Source organism: Leptosomus discolor, chromosome 2, assembly GCF_034619465.1.
Source record: "Leptosomus discolor isolate bLepDis1 chromosome 2, bLepDis1.hap2, whole genome shotgun sequence".
Lineage (NCBI taxonomy): Eukaryota > Metazoa > Chordata > Aves > Leptosomiformes > Leptosomidae > Leptosomus > Leptosomus discolor.
Genome location: NC_141392.1, coordinates 99,506,014 through 99,525,113, shown reverse-complemented (window position 1 = coordinate 99,525,113; position 19,100 = coordinate 99,506,014). Strand labels below are relative to the sequence as shown.

At 40.3% G+C, this 19,100-nt stretch overlaps 1 protein-coding gene across 1 annotated transcript in view; it reads left to right on the top strand.

Annotated features, from left to right (window-relative positions):
* The window catches only part of ZNF451 (zinc finger protein 451), a 43,534-nt gene extending 24,670 nt beyond the window's left edge, over nucleotides 1–18,864 (top strand). The window contains exons 11-14 of the mRNA XM_086461503.1: nucleotides 3,276–3,406; nucleotides 4,385–4,571; nucleotides 15,483–15,557; nucleotides 17,773–18,864. Coding sequence (XP_086317629.1) covers nucleotides 3,276–3,406; nucleotides 4,385–4,571; nucleotides 15,483–15,557; nucleotides 17,773–17,825 — 446 coding nt within the window. The 3' untranslated portion in view covers nucleotides 17,826–18,864. The remainder of the gene's footprint in view (nucleotides 1–3,275; nucleotides 3,407–4,384; nucleotides 4,572–15,482; nucleotides 15,558–17,772) is intronic.
* The last annotated feature ends 236 nt before the right edge of the window (nucleotides 18,865–19,100 follow it).

Below are 19,100 nucleotides of genomic sequence, written 5' to 3'. Positions count from 1 at the left end.
ACATAAGCATCATCTTAACAGACTTGAAGGAATTGTCAGGTGTGGTTTACACTCAGTAAACCCCATTGCCCTGCACTACTTCTTTACTTACATTCTTGATTATCTCTTCCTTTAAAAGATAATCAAGAACATTTTGAAAGCTGAGAGTTTTCATGCTGCTGAGGTTGGACAGCAAGGCCTGTTGATGCCTGAATCACTTTTTTGTTTTGTTTTGTTTTTTTCTTTATTCTCTTAGAAGCACTCCAGTTAGCTGATGAAGGTAGAGCAGGTATGTCTGGCAGTGTAAAGTGTAAGTTCTTCAAACAGTCGGCTGTGCTCCTGCACCTATAGTCTAATACCTGGTTGTTCAGAGTTCTGGGGACAAATCCTCTGGTCTTCTCTGTTAAAGCAGGTTATGCTCCTGAGTTCTGTGTTCTGCTCGGGCATTACTTCTGACTCATTGCCTGCATTGTGGTTACCTAGCCTTTGGCCTTTCTGTACACTAACAATATTCTTGCGTGTATGCACAAAGCCACAGAAAATACTGATTTTTGAGGGTTTAGATTATACCTGTTCATCCTGGATTTATAGTTCATTCTTGCTGCCTGGCTGCTCCATGTATTTATATTCTCTTTTCTACATGGCTGAACAACCTGTTGTTTGTTCTTTCGTGAGGCTTTGCCCAGGTTGACTTCTGGTCACATTTCACTTTACTTCTACACTCCTTGACTTCTAAGGATATGGTGATTTGTGGTTTTTAATTGATGAAGGTTTGTTTTTTATAGTTATTCAATCTACATGGCATTGGAATTTTTTTCCCTTTTTCTACAGATAAAAATAAGAAACTATTGAGAATCTGACTTGAAGAAACATCAAGCCTATTTGACATCTAAAGTCCAAAGCTACTCTGTCTGGATTTTATAAAGAATTATTTAGTAAAGAATAATTTTTCACAGTTATGTCAAACTTTTCCCACTTGAATTCAGAAACTTGCTTTCAGTCATACTTCATTATTCTATTTAATTTACTCAAAACTGGTTTGTCATTAATTGACCAAAGCTTGTTTGTTATGACAGAGTCTTCTCTGCTGTTACTGTTTTCCAAGGTTAAAATGCCTTGGAATGTTTTGATTCAGTAAGAAAAAATTGATTGACCCTAGGAATGTCTGAACTGTATTGTCAGAAATGTCTTTTCTCTGACCTTTGTGAGAAAGAGAAATAATCCATAGTACAGTCTTAGTGCTACTAATCTATTGTTAGGAACCTCTATTAATTTGATAATCTTACCAAAAGGTATCTCTGTGCTAGATAAGACGCTGTGCCCAGGGCTGCTCCAAACACAGGTGCCTGCTGCCACAGCACAGCCCACGTCTGTGCTACTCAATTTCTTGCTTCCAAAACGGGGTTGCTGTATGCAGGCCACCTTGTGGGAATGGCCCCTGGAGCAGTTGAACTGAAAAACCTATGCCAAATGGTGATTAAAATGGGCCTTATTAATATCTGAGAACGCTTTAGCAGTTTATTAGTGTCAACTATATTGTTACAGAGCCTGAGAACCCTAAGGCCCCCAAGCACATCTGGATTTATTGTTGTAGGTAATAATGGTTTACAGAGTTATTTGATGCATGCTGTTCTTGTTTGTTTAGCCTGTGAAAATACAGTGACACCCCTGTCTCTTCTGATTTTTTTCTGAATTTCCCAAACATCATATCTGGGGTTTTTTTTTAATTATTTTTTTGTGATAGTTTTGCATTATTTCTGTTACTCCTGTTGTTAATACAGCCTTAGCTTTGCTTTGAGTTCCTCCATTGTATTGCCCAGGTTCTGTATTGTTTTCAGATACTCAGTTGTCCTTCACCCATTTGTGGTCTAGCTCTGCCAGAGCAAATAGAGTTCTGGCATTGTTTTCAGCTGTGCTGGTCAAATGTTTATGTTGTATGTTTGTGCAGCCAAAAGCCAGCGTTGGTGATTTTTTTCCAAATATCAGTGACCAAGTGAGTCACAGCAGATGAGAATGACTTGCATTTTTCTCATGAACAGGTACCCCTAAATCACTTCTATGTAGTCTGTTACTAAATCTTTGAGCTTTGAGATCACTTTTGATATCCTTTTATAGCCATTAGGCTGGAAGGGGGCGGGGGGGGGGAACAGAAAAAAAAAACCAAAACAAACCACACCCCAAAAAAACCCCAAAACCAGAAGAAACCTACCGAAAATTACTTCTACTTCTTTGTCAGACTGGGGGTGGTCAGGTTGGAATATAGAGTCCTCTGCAGCCTGTTTACTTGAGCTTTAGTTTCAGATGTCCTCACATGAAGTGCCATCAATGACTGCTTTCACTTTCCATCAAAATCCTTTCTTACATCCAGCCACGCTATCATCTGGCAGATAAAGCAATGACTTTTTCCTCCCTATTGCAGACCCATTGTTTCTTAGCAGTTGGGAAGACTATGAAAATTCTTATTCACTCCCTTCAAATTGTCTTTCCATTTCTTTGTCTTTTTATGTCATCATAGTAACTTCAAGCTCCTCTGTTTTCCCCTGTCTTCTTGAGAGACTTGCTGCTCCTTTCCTTTCCCTTTCAACCTGCTTCACCCTGGTATTGTTTTTAGCTGTAGCAGGCCTGCTAGCTCATCTCTATTATCCAACTGTTTTCTCAGCCAGTAACTACATGTTTTAGGATACTGTTGAGAAAATTCCTGCACTTACTTTTTCCCCAGTTGTAGCCTCATTTCCTTATCTGTGATTACATCCAAGTGTTTGTTAGGACTCTTAGAACTTGTTTGAGCTGTTACTCCTGTTCTTGGTTCTTCTTGGATGTTCTGACATGTGATTTTTGTCGGGCAGTGATAGTCTGTAGGAAATAATCTTGGGCATTACGTTAGTATAGGATTCCCTAAGAGAAGCATTTCTGTTACTTGTTCTGTGTTCACAGAGCTCCTCTGCTTCTGCGCGTTAACCCTAACTGCTTAAAACTGGGGAAACCCCCCATCCTTATGTCTAAACACACATGATATCTGGAGGATAAGATTTTCATGATTAGAAGGAAGATTCATACAAAATTGAGTGAGAGGCTTTGTGTAGGATCAGGCTAGCTTTTTTTTTTTTCTTTCTAACAGAAGAACAAGGGTTCTTCTGGGATTTTGGCTATGTGTTTATTTTAGCTTTCACATTGGTGAAAGTAAATTTTGTATTTAAAGCCAGCTTTATCTTTGCTTTTGCCTTCTTGCATTCTTAATTCATGGTGACATTTCTGGGTTTTTCTCTCTTTTTTTTTTTTTTTTCTTCACTGTTTAGGAGGACACAACAACTGGAAACCTCCAGTGCAGTGCAAAATTTACGAGTATCTTAAGAGGATTGGATGTTTCTTTCTTCATCCACGTTGCAGTACCAGGAGAGAAGCAGCAGACTTTGCTCTCTGTGTTCATGTAAGTTAGTGCACGCTTTCTGTATTGTTGTGTTTCTGTACCCAGAGGAGAGTGGCAGATGATGCCTGCTATTCATATTAATTAATTAATTAAGTAATATATACAGATGAGATTCTTAGATTCTCTTCATGTGACTTCTACATCCACTAAAAAGAATGATAAACCTGTCACTGAATTAAGTGGATACAGCCTGTTGAAAAGTGATTTACTGCCTTTTTTTTTTTCTTTTTTTTTTTTCCCATAGGAATAAAAAAGTTAGCTTGAATAGGACATCAGTCTGTTCTGGAGGGGAAGGGGGATGGGTAGGGAATGAAGAATAAAACCCCCATAATTCTTACAGTTTCTGTTTCAGAGAAATATAACTCCTGCCTCTCCAAGTAGCCTAAATCTAGAGCCATCTTTAAGATGGAGTTGGATGGGTGCCGCTTTTAGAGACCCTGTTGGGCTGAGGAAGACCAGTGCCTCTGTTCAGGAGACCTAGGGCTTTGGCTGGTTTGGGAGAGGTGCAGGTGAAGGGCAGGAATCTGAGACGCCATGGGGACTCGTGTTCTTAATACAGTGCTTTACCAGTTAGATAAAACTACTTGAAAATCTAATTATATGATGTGATATAAGCTTGTTTTGTAACAGTGTTTGTATGTTACGTTACACTTTTTTTTATGATTCTTAAAATGCTCTGCACAGATGACTTGTTTTATGTGGAGATGATTCTGAAACGCAGCTTTTTAGAAATTTGTTCCATACTCCTCCTGTACTGTTCTGATAGCCATTTCCTATATTGTCATATGTATAGAATAAAGGCAGTGTCAAACTGTTGAAATAATACTTTTCACAGTGGTATAACGTGCGTCAGACCATAGAAGTGGAGGTAAGTTGATGTAGAAGGCTTTCCTATGAAGACCTGTCTTACAAAAAGCTAGCCAAACCTAAGATAAAACCGTGATCCCAGTTCAGCACTTCTCATTTGTTTCCATACAGGCTGGACGTCTGGATGAGCACCTGCCCAAGCAAATTCCTTTCACTGTACTTTCTGGAGACAAAAGCTTCCTGGAACTGGAAAATCAATTTAAGATGACCCAGAGGCCAGCTCACATCCTAAATCCTCACCACATTGAAGGAGAAATGATGTGCGCCTTGCTAAACAGCATTTCAGATACTACAAAAGGTAGAAAGTAAACATTAAACAGAATCTTTCCACTAAACCTATAGTTCTTTTCAGTAAGAGAATTGAATGCTTATGCTGGTAACACAAGCTATTGCTTGGTGTTGTACTGGTATTTCAATGAAATGCAGATCAGAAAATCCATTTGCTTGGGACAAGCTTTGAAACCAGACTTAATTTAGCATTTTTATTCAACATAACAAACTCTGTCCTCCCTGTATTCTTTATTATAGCAGGAGACAAACTACTGTTTGTCTGAAGACTCCTTTCTAGTTAAAGAGAAGCTGTTTAGAGCATGTGCATATTTGTCAATTTGTACTCAAATCTGCTTTGCTTGATTTCTTCTGGGTCTGAAACAAATGTGACCCTGCTAAAGCATCATTGTTTCCCAAAATAGCTCTGCCTGTTTTAACTCTGTCCTCCTGGCTACTTCCAGTCACTTGATAAGTGTCTTGACTGGCACATGGCGCACACATCCGTCTGGAGGAAAAGTGTCGATGAAAGCTTTTAAGTTTCTAGATTGCTGTATTCTAATTAATGGTGTGCTAAAACGATCACACTGGTTCTATATAGGATGATCAGAGAGGATTGAGCCAGCTCATTTTCGTGCAAAGGGTACCAGAGCTGAGATGAGTTTTAATACGTCTCAGTATTTTAAAGTATCTTGAAGTAGTTTTCCTGGAAGACCTGACATTTCTCTGCAGACACGTTACTGTTTTTCGTGGCTGCTTGTGGTTTTGAGGGCTTGTAAATTGAGTGCATATTACAGAAAGTTATTACCAAACTAGCCCTAAACTGTTTGCAGAAAAATACACTGCTAGTCTTGATGCAAGTATATGAGAGCTATCACATGGTGCTGCTGTTTTACCAGAAGATTAAAGTGGAGTGCTAACACTGACTGGTGAATTGGTATTGATTGATTAAAGGAAGAAAGAAAGATAGGAAAATGAAATGGTTTCCTGAAAAAAAAAAAAAAAAAAAATTGTCTGTGATGAGCTGGAATTGATTTATGTGCTTCTGATACAAGAAAAGGTGCTTATAGAGTTTTCTGGCCACCCAGGCATTTGCTGGTCTAGATTTTTCAGCTGGATTATGGAGATGTGATTCCCAGCCAGAAGCACCCCTACCAGTAAAATTTCTTGGCATAGTTAGTTACAGAACTGTCACTTTCATAGTGCAGTTCATTTTGCTCAAGGGAGAAGATTACTTTTCTCCACAGTTATCTGTAAAGCTACACACTGAATCATTGCATTCCCACTACGAATGTTTTCTTTGTAGACTGTATTGAAATTCCTAGATTGATAGGTCTCTTCTAATGTAATTATAGCTACAACTATATATTAATGTGGGAGGCTGTCTTTGCTTCAGGAGCTTTGCATATTTGGGGGAGGCAGAGTTAGAGAGCTGTAACTTGCAAGCAGTCAATTTAAGTCAATTTAGCTGTAAGTCAGTTTAGCTGTAGGGGCTTCCTTTCTTGTACAGTTTGTTGTGCGACTTAATGATACGAGACAGTGAGGAGAGGGGAATGGCTGGTTTGCTGTGTAAGGTAGCTCCCTGCCTGGGTAGTTTAGCTAGTATAGCTTTATTCACCAGGGTCTGTCTATAAATTATACTTCAGTATTCTTTCTATATTGCTTTCAGAAGTTTCCTAATCTCCCCCTTCTTTCAATGTCCTTTACTATGTTAATATTTAACTTACTGTTATGGTGATGGGCACTACTTAGAGGCCCCAAATGTTAACTTGCTGGCTGGCTGATTGTTGTGCATCCCACTTAAGTTATGCATGTGGTCATTATAAGAAAAACAAAACAAAACAACCCAAAACCAACAAAAAAAACCCCCACATTAAAAAAAAAAGTTGAGCAGGAAAGTGATGGAACTGCACGAGTCCTTTGCTGTCAGTGTTGTCTGGCAAACTCGTAAGGAACAGAATTGTCTTGAGCCATCCTTGGTCTCCTTCTCTGGTCAGTGTCTTTGAGAGCTGTCTTTGTCTCCTGTTCTGTATTAAAACAGCATCAGAAAATTTGGGGTTTGATGATAGGCCTCTGTTTGCTCTGTAGTGGGATGATGTCATTACCAAGAGTCGATAAAGTTGTTTTTTTAAAAAAAAAGATAAAGCCACCACGTAATACACACTTCACTGTGTTGCTCAGCAGCATCAGCAAGCATTTGCAAGTCTTAGTGTGGCAAGACCAGTATTGGAGGGCTGAGATGGAAAGTTGTGCGGTGTGTTAGAGGCTGGTATAACCTGTTGTCCTGTTACAGAAATGCAGCTGAATATAAGGAAATACGAGCAAGAATTGCTTGCTTTGTGACTTCCTCAAGCCTATGGCTGTTCTGGAGGGAGAAATAAGTGAGAAACAGTTACCACAGAGAATTGTGTTGAAAAATATAAGACAGTTGTTGGTATTGGATGAGCTTCAAAATGAAAAAGCTGTTTCCCTGAATCACCTTCACAAAGCTATCATTAGCTTGTGAGCAGCTGGATTTTATTTGGATTGTGGCAATCTGACAGCTGCACCTTGTGAACCATTTTACCATGTCAGCAGAACCGCTGTGGGAACTGTGGTATGTGCATTTGTTTTAAAATAAATAAATAAAAATAAAAGCTCCTTCATAACTTGCAATAGGGTATCAACTGTATGTTACTTTGGGAGATCATTGGCTGTGGTGGATGCATGAATTTCCTTTGAGCTATGAAAAGAGTAGGCAAGACGTTTATTCTAATTTGCTGTCTTTTGCTGCTAAACCTGAGTTCATATATAAAGAAGGCTTTTTTTATTTTATTCTGAAGTCACAACATGTGATGGGAGATTCATGCATGTGAATTGAGTGGTTTGACAATAGTAGAAGAGAAGAATTTTCAATGTCTCCTTTGTAATTCCTTTGCAAAGAAAAGTTTGTAGCGTGCTGAAAAACACCATTATTCCCTTGTCTATGTCTTGACACTAGATACTAGTCATGACAGTACTGCTGCACCTTTACTGAGTGCTGGATGATGTTGAGGGCAAGGCTGCTGGTAGGTTAGGGGTCATCATACCCATCCTGACAGTGATGGGAATGCCACAACTTCTTGGTTGACAAGAGTGATTTTTGTGTAAGTTGATGGTTTTAGCTTAACTGTATTTCTCAGTAATATGCAAATGAGATCCTTTATGAATGGAGCTCTTAAGTAAAAGAGACTTCTTTTTAATAAGAGCATCACATTTTTTTGGAGTATTTCTTCTCCTTTCTTTAAAAGAGGCAGGCTGTCTCATGAGACTGTTAGAATCAATGGTGTAGTGATGTACTATGTTATCTGCCAGATGGCCACTGCACCTTTTCCTCTGATCCATAAGATTAGTTTCCACTGTGCTCAAGTGGAGTTGTCAGTCTGCATCTTCAGTCTGTTGCTATTGCCTGAAGTGTTTAAATACTGCTGAATGCAGCTTCTGTGAGAGTTTATATTTGGAAGGGCAGGATTTCAGTTAATTTGATGAATGCTGCTAAGCTTCCTAGCTCCCACTATCCTAAAAAGCTTTTTGTTCACATACAGCCACCAAAAGAATGTAAGGAGTTAAGAATTAATTCACAGGAGACATTGAGAAATATTGCTTACCTTCTCAGTAGTCAAGTTTTTGTGGGTGTTGAGGTCCAGTATGAATACCACATTGTTGTGAATGAGTGATTTAGGATCCTGCCGACTATGCCAGTTTGTTGTGAAATGCTGATTTAGGGCCATGCTTGCTGTGCCAGTTTGTCAAGGAGGAGTATTTTAGATCACTTAAAGAATCACAGTCAAAAGTGTTGGCAAAAGTGATTTTAACATGAATTTGTAGAAGCGCAACATAACAGACTTCACTGGCAAGGTTCACTCTTGTAACATACTACATAAAAGAAACATTCAAAGGAAAGTTGAGTTAGAATTGATTTAGAATGATTTACCTTTTTGCATCTCTGGCCTTAATGTAAGGGAGAACCTCCCATTGAGTCACAGGGTTCAGAATGGACCCTCTTGCTTTCTAAACTCCTTCTCAGAGAGGGGTCTAGATATGGCTAGATCCACTCCTAGTCCCGGAATTGGTCAGTGGGTTATGGCTAAAGGATTATATGTGTTCACTCAGTACTTTATATCACTTAGCTAAGATTTCAAAGTTTCAGCATGCTTATTCCCAATTCGTTTACCTTCCTTCCAGACATCTGGTGTTAGTTCGCTCCAAAGTTCAAACCCCAGGTTTCCTGAAGCAGACTCTCAGGCATCAGATTTTATAAAAATAAATAATTTAGTAGAGGTAGGGTCAGCTTGTGCTGGGTGCCTTCAGAGAGGAGCCCCCAGGAAAAAGAACCCAAACAAAGAAATCCCTCGGCAATTGCAGCCTTACAGACTATTTACACCCCTGCCCCCCCCAAGCAGTCTTCATGTGCCCTTTGATCCAAAAGTGATTCTGGTCTGACATCTTCTGACTCCTTGTTGAGTTTCTTCATTGTCTCCAGACAGGCTGTTACCTTGTCTGGTGGCAGCTGCTGTTGATGGTTGTAGCCTTGGAGCCTCCTTTATCTTCTGATTTGTGCTGGTTCTGGGGGCCCTGTTTTGACTAAGTAGGTACCTGTTCAGTAAATCTAAGTGGAAATTTACAGCCTGCGTCCTGAGGCTTCAGCCAATCTAGCTATTCATGCTAAGTGAGTAAAGCTAAGCAAACGCACACTAAATCGCACAACGTTATAATTCTAAGTGATTCATTCCATTTAAAACTTACTTGAGCCAAACAATTAATATCTCTTACCACTGAGAGGCATCCCTGCTCAAGGGGAGAGTTGCCTGGTGTGCAGCCCAGTTGCCATTCAGGGATAATTCAAATTGGGCTAATCCACCAATCTGTCGTTGGTAAAAGGTCTCGTTGCTGGCGATCACCGCTATGCTGCCATGCTGCCTAGCAGGGAGAGCTCAAAGAAGGCTCGCTTAGGCTGTCATTTCATATTTATGGGGTAAAGGGGTTGGCTTGTAGTCAAATCACATACAATGGGAGATGAAGCATGTGTGAGACTCCCTGTACCCACAACTGTCTGTTCGATTTGCTCATTTTTGGGTTTCCTAGAGGAGCTCTTGGCCTGGCTGTGGCTCAGGCCTTTGCCCCCTTTGGAGCCTGTACCAAACTGCTGATGGTTTGGTTAAGGGATGGATTGAGTGAATCTGTCACACACATCTGACCTCAGCCTCTGCTTTTTCCCAACCTTCAGTTAACAGGCTGCGAATGACTAAAGATAGGTCACAGCCTCCAGCCCTCACTGTCCAAAGAGACTGAATGTGAAGGGCATGAGCATCTGCAGTGTGATGCACCACAAATGAATGATAGTTATTCTAGCAAGAAGCTATTCCCTTATTTACACTGTTATTACTGTGGCCACAGCTTATTGCGGTAGGAAGTGATAAGAAGGTCACTCTTGAGTTGTAATGTTGTGTTTAGCTAACAACAGGAAGTTGTTATTGGCTTTGGTATGTTGGTGGTATCTCTTGTGTGCATCCTTGAGTATATGTATATGCCCTAGGGAGAAAGCCATGTCTTAAGACCTAAGAGAATGAGTCTGAACAAGATTTGTAGCCAAGTGGATGAACTGGGAAGACCTCACCACTCAGATCGTGCAAAAAAATCCTCAAGGTTTAGTTTAATCTGGTTGTGAACTTGAGAGGTGTCCAAGAGGAAGGTTAAATGAAAGTCTGAGTGACCATCATGGTATTAGCCACAGTTGCCAAAAAATGGAATTGGAGGAGGGTGGGGGGTTGAGACCATTATTTTTAGTCATGCTAAACTGGAATGAACAGATCAACGAGCTACAATGAGTAGGGAGAGATATGTAGAGTGAAGCTTTAGTTTGCATGGAGAAAGAGAGATCTTGTGTATTTGTGAACCCTCACCAGGGACTAGCTTGCGTTTACAGATGATGTTACCTTAATGAAGAGACTGAGATTAGAGCAGTAAGTACTGTGGAGGGGTATGTGGGGAGGATCCTCCAGGGACATACTGAAGAAGGGATAAAGGAAAGGATTTGGAAACCAAGGAACAATATTTTAAAGGCAGCGTGATCACACATACTGAATGTGATTGCTAGCGAAAGTAAGGGTGGAGGACTGATCTTAAGTTTTTGGCTAAGAAGTTACTAGGATCCTGAGTGAGGTAACTCTAATGGTATCCTTAAGGTAAGGTAGCACTAACACTTCAGACATCAACTGCAAAAAGAAAAGGGTCAGTGGTTGGAGAGACACTGAGTTAAGTGTGATATTAATGTCACTGCACATTGGGATGGGAAGGATGCAGATGAGATTGGGAGTTGCTGAAAAGACTAAGAAAAGGAGCATTGTAGGAGAGAGAAGTGTTAAGAAGTTGTGCGGCAAGGGAGGACTAAGGCTGGGGAACGGAAATCAAGTGTCTGGTGAGACAGAGGAACCGGTAAACCTGATGGAAATTATTCAGGGGATGGTGGTAACTAGGGAGGTTGCAAGAGAAAAGGATTAGATAGGGGGGGGAATTATGCTGAGCTGTGTGGGCAGCTAATCCAAGTTCATGCTGTGGCGCTTTGATGTCAGGACAGTGGGTGGCGCTTGCATTCTGTGAAAGTTTACCAGTCTCTTCCCAGAATAGATTTCTGTGAGACTCATGAAATGTCAAAAAAAAAAATCACCATTTGCTCCCATCTATAGGGTTAATCTTTCCGATCTCTGAGCTCTGTATTCATCTAGAATTTGCTTTCTTGCTTTTTTTGTTCTTTTAGCAGGAATTTGGCAATATGTGAGTACAATAGCAAGCAGTAGGATTTCTTTGAGAGAATAGGTATGGTCAGAGCATCTTAGCTGTTGTTTATTTAACAAAATGTGCTAGAGAAGAGGCCGTATCTTAAGATCTCTTGGCTGAGAAACTGGGCAATTGCTTTTCCTCTGACCCCAGAGGGGTTAGGATCTACAGAACGTGCTAAGCATTTTAACAAGAGAGACAGGACATGCCTGATTTCTCCAAACTAAATGTTCTTATTTACTCTTCATCATCAGAAGATTCCAGCAGTACCAGGAGTATATGCTGATGAAGTGTGGGCTGGATGAGCAAGCTGTGAGGTAGATTAAGAACTGGCTGAATGGCCAGACCTGGAACATGGTGATCAGTGGCATGAAGTCCAGTCGGAGGCTAGTAACCAGCTGTGTACCCCAGGGGTCGATACTGGGTCTGGTCCTGTTTAATGTCTTCATTAATGACCTAGATAGTGGGGCAGAGTGTACCCTCAGCAGGTTTGCTGATGACACGAAACTAGGCAGCTGATACACCAAAGGGTTGTGCTGCCATCCGGAGGAACCCTGACAGGACAGAAGTGGGCTGACAGGAACCTCATGAAGTTCAACAAGAAGTGCGAAGTCCTGCACCTGAGGAGGAACAACCCCAGGCACCAGTATACGCTGACGAGGGGTCAACCAGCTAGAAAACAGCTTTGCAGAAAAGGACTTGGGGGACACCAGGTTGACCAGAGCCAGCAGTGTGCTCTCATGGCGAAAGTGGCCAGCAGTACCCTGGGCTTGCATTAGGAAGACTGTTGCCAGCAAGTTGAAAGAGGTGGTCCTTTCCCTCTATTCAGCACTGGCAAGGCCATAACTGTCAAGTTCTGAGCTCCCCAGTACAGTCTCTTTTTTTTGGCAATACTTAAAAGCCATCTGGACACAGTCCTGGGCAGCCAGCTCGGGGTGATCCTGCTTAAGCAGGGGCAGGGCTGGACAAGATGACCTCTACAGATCTCTTCCAACCTTAGCCATTCTGTAATATTTGCATGGAGTGTATTCTTAACTGGAATCCAAGGTCTCCTTGAGAGCAGAGTTCAGTCACAGGGTGCAGACACTACGAGCAACATTAGATCAAGCACAATGACCTGTCCCATGTGGAAAAGCAGCCTGGTGTCAGAAACTGACTTGAAAATGTGTCTCTTTAATCAGTTGGCCTTTCCTTCTCTTTGGTTGACAAGTAATGAGTTCCACACTAACAGTTCATGCTGTCTAGTCCCTAAAGGAAGCTGAATTCCTCCCCCCCACCCCCTTATTTGTTGGAGCACTTCTGTCTAGGATTTTTGCCTGCAGACAGATTTTCTTCTGACTGTTACAGTCTTATTCTTGATTTCTATAGAGCCGTATCAGAACATCTTAAAAATCCTAATCTTTGCTGCTTTTGTGTCTTTAGTCTTTGTTCTGTGTAGGTTTGAGGAGGATGGGGGCAGGGGGTAGCACTGAGGACAAGCATGATCATGTTTTTTGTTTCGGATAAGTCTCAGTATAATTTGACATACTGACAAGTCTTTGCATGAAAAGCTCTGAAATAAGATCTGGCTCTTTGTTAGCCTGTTAATAGGTTAACTTTCACCAGCTCAAAGATTTCAGAGAATCCAGTGACTGCCTTCATGGGAAGTTGAATGTGCATTAATATGGTTAGGTAGAGGGGAGAGGAGTCTTGCAAATAATGGCCAGTGAAGGTAAAGTGTAGCTCATGAGATTCTTAATGTGCTTCATAACCACATTTGACCTGAGCTGATTTCCCCCCCCCCCCCCCAAACTAACAGCAGATCATCAGTACTAATTGTTTCCAAGTTTCATAGTTTCTGGCAGTGGAATGGTGTTGTCTTCAACTATGCTTTAAGCAAAGCTGTTCTCTGTGATGTTGTGTCAAGCAGTATTTATTTATTGCGTATCAGGTGCAGTGATAAATCATGGGGCAGACAGCTTGCTTTAAAACTCTGCGTGCCAGTTTGCATGTACCTCTGTTCCAGTATGAATGTGTACCCCAGGTTGTTACAGCACTGTAATTACAGTGGTGCGACGAGCAAAACATTTCAGCAAGATGAGGCCTGTGTTAATGCATGAGATGAATCCTAAACTTTCTTAATGAACTAAAATAATAATTCTATCTACAGATCCTGTTTTAGCATTCATAACTGCCCTAATTGACAGTAAAGTCAACTTAGCTGCTGGTGTGCTGTATTCTGAAAAATGAGTGCCAGGTTAGCCTGTTGCCTGGGCTGGGGAAGCCAGGAGTAAGCAGGAAAGTGCTGTCCCCTAACAGCATAGCAGGGGGTTGCCATCGTGGCTTCCTGACTCTATAACCAGTTCCAGGTTGAATTCTTTACATTATATCTGAAAGGAACTCTTGGATTTCTGACTACTACTATCCTCTGCTGTTGAACCATCTAGGCAAGCTGCCAATCAGAAGAGTATTGCCTTGCCTGTTGCCAGCATCTTCTGTCAAGTTGCCTAAAAAAACCTCACAAACCTTCAGAAAAGTGCTCTTAATGCATTTTTACTTGAAATGGCAGCAAACCAGAGACCCTCTTGTACTATGCCTTACTGCTTACAAGAACTCAATTCTTCCATTACACTTATGCCAAGAAATAAGTTAGGGAGTGCTTGCTTCAACTGTTACACCTCTAACAGGTACAAAACTTTTTAGAGCAGTCTGAGATGTCTTCTGGGCTGGAAGATTAAAAGGATGGTTATTAAGGGAGAAGCCACTTATGCAATGCCTTTTCTTTGCATTTTTTCTTCCCTTTCATAAGTGATTGTAATGACATTTTGTGGGGTTCTGTGGATTTTTCTTTGCTTTGTTTGCTTTGGAAGATGATGTAAAAACCAGTATCTCTCCGCCCAGAGATAGTAGGCAGTTCCAAAAAGGATTCACAGTCAGTCTGCCAAGTGACTGGAGAAGAACCATGTTAACTGCAGTGTATGTCCAGCTATTTCTGGCGTCTTTGCGGGCTCCTGATCTCTGTTTGATACCAACTGTTGGAGTTTGTATTCCTGGAATTGGGAAGATCAGCAGCATTGCTGTTTGAACAAGGTATATGTGTCAGAGGTTTGAAAAGAAATTTTAGAAAGTGTACCTGGCACTTTGAATACCTAACTTGGGACATTTAAAATGCCAGAAGTCACACAGTCAGTAAATGAGATGTCCGTATCAGAATGTCCTTTGCTGGTAAACGTCATCAGAAGTACGTCGATGTACCAATAAATCTGATGACTTTAAGGGAAGCGCTTCTGTTGGCATGACCGTAGGAGACCTAGTTGATTGTGAATACTGTAAGACCTCATTACAGAGCCCATCTCCCAAAATAGCAGTAGCCTGTAGCAGGAGAATAAATACATAATGTGACTCATTGACTCGTTTGTCTTTTAACCTGTAGTTTACTGAGACTCTATTTAAAACAAAACCAAACCGAAACCCCCACACCTTAGGTACACCAATCCCTGCTAGATACTTCAAAATAGAGCTGTCATTCTGGAGCTGGAAACAAGCCTTTTGAAGAGCGTTATTTAGAAAGGAAAAGGTGGTGGAGTTTTGGCTGGGCTTGGCTATGATGAGTTAGCAGATTAAACTAAGCGTATCAACTTTTTTCTTCTGTCAGACTTGGAACATCCGTTGACTTGCACTGCTCAGTTGAGTTATAGCGCTCCGTTGTTTACATGGAGTATTTAGGCAACAAAATACAGCTAAGGTCATGTGTAGGCAGAGATAAACTATAGCACTTCTTCCCATGGTTAAATCCTTGATATGTTTTGTAGAAAGTAATGTCTGTTTTTTTAATAACGTACGAAAAAGCAAATGCAGTAGACACTAACAGTAGTTTCTGCCCTTATTATTTCTTGTTAGTCCTTTAAAACAATATAAAATTGAAGCACTCTGCCTCTAGATTTTGAGGAGAAAGGGAAGAAGGTAGCTGAAAGAGAACAACTCTTGTCTCTTGGGTTACTGTCTTAAACTACAACTATAATGGTGTTTTATCTTGATTTTCAGATAATAATGAGTGTATTTCTTCAAATGCAACCTACAATGTTGTTACAGTAAGAGAAATGCAAGACTAGACTGTTAACTTGTAATAGAAACAATGTGTGATTTATGTTTCATTTCTGCATTTAAGGTTCGTGTAGTGACGAGGACGAAGATACCAAACTAACAGTGAAGAGGAGCTTAGAAGAAGCAAAGAAACAGGAAGGTCTGTTAATTTTTACTTTTCTGTGTTGAGGAGTGCTATTAATTATGGAAGATACAGAAACAAAGAATCAGTTTTATGACAAGTGACCTCTTAAGAATACGCTCTAAAATCTGATGGGCCATCTTGAGTAGTTAAGAAGACTGTGATGAGTTACAAATAAAAAATAATTTCCTAACCTAGAAAGTATGCCAGCAGACTCAAAATCTATTTTACTGGTGCACCACAGGGTATTGTGCAATTAAAGACTTGACAGAGCTCACTTTGTAGCAGTTTAATGTGACTGTGGTGACTCAGAGTAGAACTACTGACTAATAGTTGAACTTCTGAATAAATAGTTCAAAATTGGGTATTATATCCTCCACAAAGCACTCTGGTCTCCTAAACAAGCTGTAGATTTACACACAAGTTTGAATCAGCAGTACAGCTGCCTGCTGACATCATATCGTACCTTATTTCAAATTGTTTTCATCTTTTTGCTGTTGTGCTTGGTGGTGGTGTTCATACAATGTAGTCATTAATTTTTGGTGACAGATGCAGTGCGTTTGGAAATAATTTACTTTTTAAGGGCTTGACTCTGCCCTTCCACCTGGTGGAAATAAAAAGAACTTCAAAAAAAGTCAATAATTTGAACAAGGCCAGTGGTGAAACTGATAACTGAAACTTGTATTCCCCGAATTAAGTTCTAAATTTACCATTACTGAGTATTGTTATTAAATGTCCAACGCAGCCATCTACAGTACTGAAAGTTTGCACCCCGCTGGCACTGGGTATTGCCTTCAGGGGTAGCAGTGGCGTTTGGTGCATACGAGAGGGCCCAGTTCGGATGCTGCAGTGCTGAAGGTGTCTGAACTTCCGAAGCAGCCTGGCTTCAGCCGTGTTCACTGGCTGCCTGCGTGGTTAATGGCAGTTCTGTCATGGGGTAAGAGGGAGTGAGGAGGCACAATCATCCCTAGAAAGAGGTAAAAAGGAAAAGGCACTAGTGACTGCTGGAAGAGGAGAAAGCAAAAAGCAAGCGTAGGAGGCAGGAAAAGCTGCTTCAGCAGCTCTAGGGAGTAGAGGACGATCCAGGATCACTGTGGAGCTACTGCATGCCGTTAGCCGCAGGGTGACAGTTGGGACCTTATTCTTCACTTGTAGACATGCGTAGTGACTGGTTTTAATGCAAGCAGTTGTCTGCAAATGGCTGTCTGCTTCATTTTATTTCAAAATGTCTTCTGTTACAGTAAAGTCCAGAAAATGGCTCTGCTGATATGAGAGCGCATTCATTGCTACTATTTCTGCTCCACATCTAGGCCTTGCGTAAAACAGCCCAACAATAATTCGAGTTTTAAAATCTGTTAATATATGTAATTATTCTGTTTCCTTTGTCATAAGAACAGACAGCTTTTTTGTAGGATGAGCTCGTGTCCTCCTAAAGCAGAAGACAGAGGATGACAGTGTGTCTGAAAGCGTCTTTAATTTTTCCAACTATACCATTGGTATTAATATTTACTGTGCATATAAACCTTGTCTTACATATGATATTTAATTCACTAACACCAAACTATTAGTGCCAAAGATGACCAAAATGAGATGCAGAAACAGAGTTTCTTTTTGGAGTTTTATGAAAGGTGGTTAAGAGAGGTTGTTAACAACTTGGATGAGTGCAGTGCAGTCTTCCCCACTACCGCCATCAAAACTGTTACAGCCCTGATCTAGACCATCCTTACTGTTGATATGGCTTTTTTTTTTTTTGTCTACTTATGCCTGGCCTTCCTCATAAGAGTGACAACAGTGGTGGCCAAGTTAGAATGTAGATAAAGGAATAGCTATTGATAAGGAAATGGAGTGAAAATACTGAAATCTCTCTGCTTGTTTTATGTGTCTGTCTCTTTAGTACTTTGTTTGTTTTTCTTGGTGCACACATATGGCTTCTTATCTTAGTATTATTTTGACCGGTAAATATGTAGTTGCGTTATACTCTCGAACTAATCATTGGGCCACCCCTAGTTAATACAGTGGAAGGTTGTAGAGGTGGTTCCTGTATTTTGAAGTGTTGAAAAGATAGGATAAGACAGAAGGAGGGAAAATACTTTCACTTTGTTTCTCTCACAGTCTACTGACATTGCCCACAGAAGTAATTTGTTGCTCTATGTAGTAATATTAACGTAGTTGTGTTTACAATTGGTTATCAACCATAGTTTGAGATTCTAATCGGTTTTTTGTATTTATACAGAGCAAGATGCAGAATTGGAAGAAGCTATCAAGAGAAGCCTTGAGGAAATGTAAATGAAGATACTTCAGTACACTAACCCCATGTCATCAGAGCTGCTCGCAAAAATGGAAGTTTGTTCATCAGTTAACAAAGGTTCAGAAATGCCATGTCAAAACCACGTCTGTATCTTGAATCGTTAGATTTATAATCTGATGTCCTCTGTCATGCTGATGAACAGCTGGAGTTTATGGATATCCGCTGCAATATATTGTGTATGATAAAAATAAATTTTTAGGCCTTTGCATATTCTATTTCTAATGGGTGATGACTAAGTCTCTCCAGTCTAGCTGTATAAATTGTTGCCTAATTAGTAGGCTGGTCTTACTAGGTATTTTGGGATTTCTAGTTGTTTGGTTTTGGGGGGTTTTTTTGTTTTGTTTTGTTAGGTTTTTAAAAATTGGTTCTTGTATGTATTTTTTTCTGTCACAAAATGTCATTGTCTTTATTTATGTTTTCATGTGATCTTTGCAACAGGTAAAAGTAGTAAACTCCAATTATCCCAGATTTGCCTAGCTAATCTTGTTACAAAGACAAGCTTAGATCCCAGGTTTGTAAATTGAACTACGGTCTAACTCTTGCCTGTGGCCAGTCTCACCTCATAGACCATTGTTTTGTCTACACCCTGTTTGTTATAAGGGTCAGAATTGGGACCACAGGCTGTACAGTTAGTTAGCTTTATTTTTATAAATGTTGATTTTTTTCAATAGTAGCATGGTAGAGTGTTAGATTTGATGGCTTAAAGTTTGACGGGTCTGGTTCCTCTCCCCGATCTGGGGCTGGAATAACTTTTTAAGGGAACAAAAGCTAAATAAACTTTCTAGTTCCTGTTCGGAGTAGATGTGAGAGAATTTTAAGTTGTATTATTCCTGTGTGGTGTTGTCTTTGCTCCCTTCTGTTCATGAAGAGATGGCCTTGGATAAATGAATGTAAATGTGTTAATTATTTTTGTTCTGTCCTAATTTTGAGGTGAACAATTATTTCTGTGTTTAAAATTATTTATGCCGCCTTTCTCAGTTCCTTCGTTTAAAAATACCTATGCAAGCTGTCCAGCTTTACCAGCCTATTATACTTCACTTAATGATTGCTGTCAATCAGTAAGAAATCTCAATGTAATAAAATGCCAGCTTGATTTTTTTTTTATTATTCATTAGCCTGTGAGTTTGCTTCTGACTGCTGTAAATCTAGATATTTATTATGCAAACAAGTACTTTTTGTGGAGAGTAAGACAAGGGAGAAGGCTAAATTTTTCTCTCTCTGGATTCCAAAGCGTCAGAATAACCACAGCTGTG